Source organism: Silene latifolia, chromosome 3 (assembly GCF_048544455.1).
Source record: "Silene latifolia isolate original U9 population chromosome 3, ASM4854445v1, whole genome shotgun sequence".
NCBI classification, from domain to species: Eukaryota; Viridiplantae; Streptophyta; class Magnoliopsida; order Caryophyllales; family Caryophyllaceae; genus Silene; species Silene latifolia.
This window is the reverse complement of record NC_133528.1, coordinates 63,909,186-63,916,732: the sequence shown is the minus strand read 5'-3', so window position 1 is coordinate 63,916,732 and position 7,547 is coordinate 63,909,186. Positions and strand designations below refer to the sequence as shown.

At 37.6% G+C, this 7,547-nt stretch overlaps 1 protein-coding gene across 1 annotated transcript; it reads left to right on the top strand.

The window, feature by feature from the left end:
• The first annotated feature begins 1,663 nt into the window (after positions 1-1,663).
• LOC141649161 (uncharacterized) lies at positions 1,664-3,351 on the top strand. The gene is made up of 5 exons (XM_074457858.1): positions 1,664-1,788; positions 1,934-1,949; positions 2,145-2,435; positions 2,589-2,678; positions 2,802-3,351. The coding sequence occupies exons 1-5, from the start codon at positions 1,664-1,666 to the stop codon at positions 3,234-3,236; spliced, it is 957 nt and encodes a 318-aa protein (XP_074313959.1). The 3' UTR covers positions 3,237-3,351.
• The last annotated feature ends 4,196 nt before the right edge of the window (positions 3,352-7,547 follow it).

The following is a 7,547-nucleotide window of genomic DNA, read 5'->3' as shown; positions in this document are numbered from 1 at the left end:
CATTTATTTTGGATTGACAATAATAACTAATTATTAATTTACAAATTTAATATATTTTTAGGTTCCTTAATCATTTGAAAAAAAAGATTACCAACAAAGCCCGCGTGGAAGGTTCCATATGCAACGCTTTTTTGTTAGAGGAAATTTCCAATTTCTGTTCTTTATATTTTGAAGATCATATTGACACAAAAGCGAAAGACTTGGATGTTGGTTTGAATTTAGAAGATCATCTAAATTCAAACCTACCCACGTTATTCAATGATGACATGGGAACTACAACCGGGAAATGTTATGAGAGATTCTTGGATGAGAAAGAGTTCGAAGAAGCTCACTTTTATGTGCTAAGGAATTGTGAAAAATTGTTAGAGCGTTATGAAGAGTACGTTACGTCTTATTTACTAAATTCATTCTTAATTATTATGCTTGGCTTAAATTATAAAAAATATATAACAAAAACATGTTATTGATATAGGGAGTTTGAGACACATATCAAACTAACATTTCCTGACGTTGTTTCGTCGGATGACGTTTGGAGCAAACATGACAAAAGTTTTACGAAATGGTTCAGGAATGAAGTAAGTTATACATTTTATTTAAAATAGACAACTAACACATTACTTATTTAAGAATGATAAATTATAACACGTTAAAACATTTCTTATTGAATAGGCTTATAGATTGAAGGATCCTTTAATTAAGACTCTAGCAATGGGTCCTAGTAACATGGTGAGGACTTGGAGACGATATTCTATCAATGGTTATAAATTTCGTGCTTTTAAGAAGAAGGTTGATATTCCGAAAGCTACATTAAGCAATGGAGTTTGTGTAAGTTCCACAGAAGGGTTGGACTACTATGGAATTCTAAATGAAATAATTGAGCTTGCTTATTATACCGGTCCAAGGATTTATAGGGTCATATTATTTAAATGTGATTGGTTTGATAATTCTCCACAAGGACTCAATATCCATAAGATTTACGGACTTGTAGATGTAAACCAAGCAAAGAGACTTCGTGGACATAATCCTTTTGTGTTAGCCTATCAAGTTGATCAAGTTTGTTATTCTCCTTATCCAACCACTAAGCAAGATAATCAATGGTCTGCGGTTTTTAAAATCAAGGCTAGATCACATGTCGACGCTCCTGTTAAAGAAATTGACTTTCAAGAAGATGTTGACGTTGTCAATGATCATTCCATTTCACCAATTTTGGTGGAAGACATCCGGAGTGAAGATGAATACGAAGTGGTTATAGAAAGCGGCGAAGAGGATGAAGATAATGATGAAGAAAAAGAAGAGGGAGAAGAGTGGGAAAATGAGGAAGAAGTGCACGAAGTCGGAATGCTTTTTTCAGAAGATGAAGCTATTTTAATTCGTAGTGATAGTGATAGTGATGGAGATTAGCTGTAATTTTATTCAATTTTTTTGGTTAACAATAATGTTAATCCATTTGTGTAAAACTATGATGTTTATTTTGAGTTAAGGTTAATTTTAAGACAATTTATTGTGTGATTTATTTTTGTTGACTTTCTTGTGTGATTTAGACATATGTTTGCGTTATGTATCACATATTTGACTAACAATTTGGAATGTTTATAGTTAGTAATTATGGTAGGTCGTGGAAACATAATTAGACGGATGTTTGGAAGTGGTAGTCGTAGACGACATGACCGGGAGGAGGAGGAGCAGGGAGGGTAGAGCGGCCACAACCACAACCACACCAAAGGCAGCGCAGCAGCAGCAGGAGGACATGCGAGTTGTTCTATCAGAGGATCCTGCCCTAGGATCCTGGTAAGTAATGCTTTCCCTTTTTATTTTTTATTGACTTTCTTATATATTATTTAAATAATGACGCATTTCAAAATACTACCCATTATTGTCAATATTTTTCAAAATCCTATATATTATACTTAGAAAATATGTCATTTATTTCAAGGTGGGAGGACAAGCCGGTCCGCGATTATTTGACCAAGTCATTCACTCATACGTACGTGGAGTACGTCACCAATTGGTCGAGATGACTCATGAGCAAAGAGAGAGGATGTGGCAATATTTTGAGGTTAATTCTTTAATAATATTTTTATTCTTTAATAATATAATTAAATTTATTTATCTACTAATAACAATTCATATTTTTTTAATTTCAGGGTAGTGTTCGGGCCCACGAACCAGGATATCCCCTTAGGACTGAGTGGGAGAGTCGGATCAAGAGGCGTATTACCCAGATTATTGCCCAAGTCGTCACCTTAAAGAAAAAGCCGGAGTGGCTTACCGTCACAAATTGGGAGAAATTGAAGAAAAGGCCAATAGAGAATCCCGAATTTGCTAAAACTTCAGAAATAAATAAGGTAAATAGAAGGTCGGGATCGAAAGATGGGAAAGCATTAGCAACCCACACTCTCGGAAGGAAGAATGCAGTTTTGGCTTTTAAGGAATTGGTAAGTACATTTGAGTTCCCAAATTTATAAATTTCTTATTTCATTTAAGTATTGATTTTTAGTATATTTCATCACTTAGTTTTCTCATAACAAAGAATTAACGATTATCGATCTATAATACGGAGTAATATTTTTTTCATATAATTTTTTCAGGGTGCTGAAGCCACACCGTACAAGCTCATGGAGAAGTCCAAGAAAGATAAGCATGGCAACTGGATTAACCCTCGAGCAGAAGAGACCGATGTAAGTTTCTTTAATTAGAAAAAATCGATTTAATTAGCCTTCTTATGTTATTTTATTAATTAGTAAGGTATTATTTAATTTAAATTTTAACTAACACTTTTTTCCTACTTATTACTTTTTCAGGTTGGTTACCGTCGACTTATGAACCAGCCAATGCCCGAGGGACTGGAACCAGATCCGAACGAGTCCTACTATACTGCAAGTGGAGGCTATAATGAGAAGATGCGCGTGTGGGGTATGGGGTCAGCGGCACCAGAGTTGTACGATCCTCCAGCTAATAGGCTTGCCCGTCACTCGGTTTCTTCTTACTCACCTAGTTTGCTTTCTCGAGTCACAATGGAAAATTCACAATTGCGACAGCAAATCGGTAGGATGGAGGGAGAGATGATGACCCAAAAGTACAAAGGAGATAGCATGGAGGCGTTCTTGTTCGAGAAGTATGGATGGACTCCCCCTCCCCCCCCTACATGCTCAGGTGGCCCGCCTCCATTTCGTAGAGACGATTTCACGGATGACGGTCATCCATTTGGTAGTCAGCACGTTACCCCGATTAGGTAAACTCTTAGTTTCTTAAATAAAAATCAAATCTTGAACCTTGGTAGATTTGATGAAGTTTATGTAAACCACTAACTTAATTATGTTAGATTTTATTTATAAAAGACAACCTTTAACTTTATGATTCGGTGTTGGTGTTAGTTAAAACGTATTGTTGATTGGTTCCCGCTTTGCGGTCGACGGGGTTGTGTTGTATATTGCAGGTTTTACTGAAACAATGCTATGTGCATTGTGGCCAGCAGCAAACCTGCTGGTTTTTTTAAAAATGCTGTTTCAGTTTGCGACGGATTAGCCGTCACAAATCCGTCACAAAAATCTTTTTTTTGCAACGGATATTCCGTCACAAAAATTTTTTTGCAACGGATATTCCGTCACAAAAAACTTTTTTGCAACGGATATTCCGTCACAAACAACATTTTTGCAACGGATATTCCGTCACAAAAGTTTTGTTTTGCAACGGATATTCCGTCACAAAACTGATTTTTGTGACGGATTACACGTGTCACTGTTGATAAACTATGTGACGGATTAGCCGTCACAAATCCGTCCCAGGTGTATTTGTGACGGATTATCCGTCACAAACCCGTTTTTTGTGACCATATGTAGTGACGACGGTTTGTGACGGATAATCCGTCACAAACCCGCTTTTTGTGACGGGAAACGCTATATAGTGACGGATTCGTCCGTCACTATACCGGGTTTTCCTTGTAGTGTCTAAAGCAGAAATTAATAAACAAATAATAACAATGCATACTTATAATAACAAACAAATCTCTAGAGAGGTGGGTTTATTACTTCTTTAAAGAGGAGAATTCGGATTGATCTGGCGGCGGCAATGGCGATGATGACGATGACTGCGACGGCGATGGGGAAGGCTAGTGGTTGAGGGGAAGCTCAATGTTTGAGGATATTATGTGAGGGAGGGGAAGCTCAGAGTATATATGTGTGAATAATACAACACTTGCAAGACCTTGTTTATTGGAAAGTAATAAACACGGTATAAGAAAAACCGTTATATTTTGTTTCCAAACAGACTACGGTTTTGTTTGAATCCGTACTTGATTAGTAATATCTACAACGGGTTAGAAATAACCGTTGTCTTAAATATTTTAATTTAGTTTGATTTTCCCGCCAAGAAATAAAGTATCATTTTTATATACATAACAACGGCCTGAACCGTTATAACTGTACACGTCCAGAACAACGGTTTAGGTATAACCGTTTTATTTTATATTTTATTTTGTTTGATTTTACCGCCAAGAAATAAAGCATCATTTTTATATAGATAACAACGGCCTGAACCACTATAACTGTACACGTCCTAAACAACGGTTTAGGTATAACCGTTGTATTTAATAATTCATTTTATTTGATTTTACCGCCAAGAAATAAAGCATCATTTGGTACGGTTTTTCCCTAACCCACCCGCTGCAACAGCAGAAAATAAATTTACAATAGCAGTTTGATATATAACAGCATGCCAATAATTACACATGATGTAAGATATCTTGATTGGAGTGCTGATATTTTCACGGCTGCCGGGAACGTTTTTTGGATTTGATAGTCTCTTCATTAACCCAAATACCTTCATCATGATCATCCCATGAATATATGTTTGGAATGTTAACATTTTCAACATCATTACCAAATTGCGATATAGCACTATGATCAAGTCCTTCAAATTCGACGTCTTCATCATCTGGAATTCGGCGATGGCAAGATAAAACAACTGGCCACTTCTTATCCATAGGATCGGTAACATAAAACACTTGTTTTGCTTGTGACACTAATATAAAAGGATCGTCCTTGTTTCCAACCTTGTCAAAATTTACTAATGTGAATCCTAAATCATCCTTTTTAATATCATTGTTGTTGTCAACCCACTTGCACCGAAATAGAGGTATCTCAAAATCCATGTAGTCTAAAACCAATATCTCTTGAATAACTCCATAATATTGCATTGTACCCAAAATATGATTTTTATCCTTTTAACTAGCAAAGTATATTGCCTCAGAATCTACGCAAACTCCACTATTTTGCATTGTGCTCTCCTCATCTTGAATGCGGGTGTAGAAAGTGTACCCATTGATCGCATACCCGCTTTAAAAATTTGCACGAGCATCAGGACCGAAAGCGAGATGTCGTAGGCTAGTTGAGCAGTCATCAATTGGATTATCATCATCGTAAATAGTATCCTTAAACCAGTCACTAAATTACTCGTAACACTCATTTGCATACCTCCTTTTCGTTCTTATGAGGGTGTTTTCCCTTAAGGTAACTCTGGTGTTCCATACTACATTATCATCGTTAAAAAGAACGTTTGTATGAGCTCTATGTCGCATATCAGATGATATATCCTTGGAAACACGACCCCTTACACCTTTTCCATTCATCCAGTCACTATGACGATTCGTAGGAGCTGCAATTAACTCATTCAAGGAGAGGTACGCGTAACAATACGAAAGAGCTTCATCGATAATTGCTCGCTCAGCAATATACCCTTCTGGACGATACCTATTAGATGTGTAATCCTTGTAAACTTTCATCAATCGTTCGAATGGGTACTGATATCTCAAATACACTGGTCCGAGATACAAAACCTCCCGGACTAGGGGGTGTTTGGGAGTATTGTTAATGATGGTTTGTAAATGTAAGATTATATGTTGATAGGAGGTGATTTCGTAGAGGAACGCTTTTGATTCGCTGCTTGTGTTGATTTTGGTTATTGTATTTCGGGTAGGGTTTGACTACTCAGTTATTGTATACATGATATTAAAATGGTTGTTGGTTGTTGGCATGTGATTATATCGTAATTGATTTTTGGTATTATTGTTATCGTAATTGGTTGTTGTTGATTGTCTGTGGTTCGCGAGGTGCGCCCTCGGCTGAGTGGAGTCACTTGCGGAATTAGCTTCACGCCCTTAATTTGCCCCTTGTGGAACCCGCCATAAGAGGGGATGTGCACATTAAAGAACATGGGTTTTCGCTCGGTAAAGATTAGCGGGGCTTAGGTGGGAACGGCTGCGGTCCCTCACTGGCGGAGTGGATTACTGGTTGTGACTGGTAATCTGGCAGGACTAGACCTTCAGGCTAGGCAAATGATTGGTGATGTGACGGTGTTGGAGGATTATGATTGTATACTTGTTGTTGTATTGACTTATATCGTTGTACAGTAACTGACCCCATTTAAATGTTTTAAAAACTGTGGTGATCCATTCGAGGGTGGTGAGCAGATGTCTAGCAGGTATACTGTGGATGCGCGTGGGATTAGCTGCGGATGGAGTCGCCACGAGTCTGATAGTAGTCTTCTGCTATGTTATCATAATACTTTTTGTTACTTTAGTTGTATTTTGGCTTTCGAACGGTTGTACTTTACTTTATAGCTGGTTTTAATGTAATCACTTTAAACTTTATGCTTAAATTATGTTTCTTGATGGTCAGTTTTGATTACTATGCCTCAGGTAACCAAGATGGTAGCATTCTCATGTGCTAGGTGGTCTTGGTAAGGCACCTTGGTGTATGCGGGTTTTACAGCATAGAATAATCAAACGATACTATATCATAAACCAGTATTAATCAACCTTTACCCCCATCCTAACCCAAATTAGGGCAAACTCCAAAAGAAAACCACAAACTGATTAAGAAAGCACTAGAGACTTACCAACAAAACCGGTACCGAAAAATAGATGTAGACTCGCGATCGATCAAACTAGACTTGGGAGTGAATAAGATGATTAGAGAAGTGGTAAACGTAGTTTAGGTTTTTGTAAAAATGATTTAGTAACTGGTAACACGTAATTTATAACCTCTAATCACCTTAATCAAAACCGCGGAAATTAATCCCGTCAGATCGGGTACTCAGTCGAGTAGCAGGGGTACTCGGCCGAGTATCTCAAAACTAGGCCGAGTTCACCCAAAATAGTAGCCTGTTTAAAAGCACTCGACAACTTACTCGACCGAGTATGGACTACTCGACTGAGTAAGCTAAGACTAGAAAACCGTAGTATTACATAACCTGCTCTCCATACGATCGAAAATATCATATGAATCGACACAGGCTACCCTTGAAATAGGTGACAATTCCACAGACAAACAACACGTTAGTTTCAATAAATAAATATAAGACACAACATGATAATTAAATATGTAACATGCCAATGATATGAATGAGATACGATTATACAATCACAGTTACCATATCGGTACCAAGACACGCCCACACGTACTCATAACCACCGGTGCCAGGGACACGCCCACGACACCACTCTTCAAACAAAGGTACAAGACACCCATAGACGTACCTGGTCCGTAAGC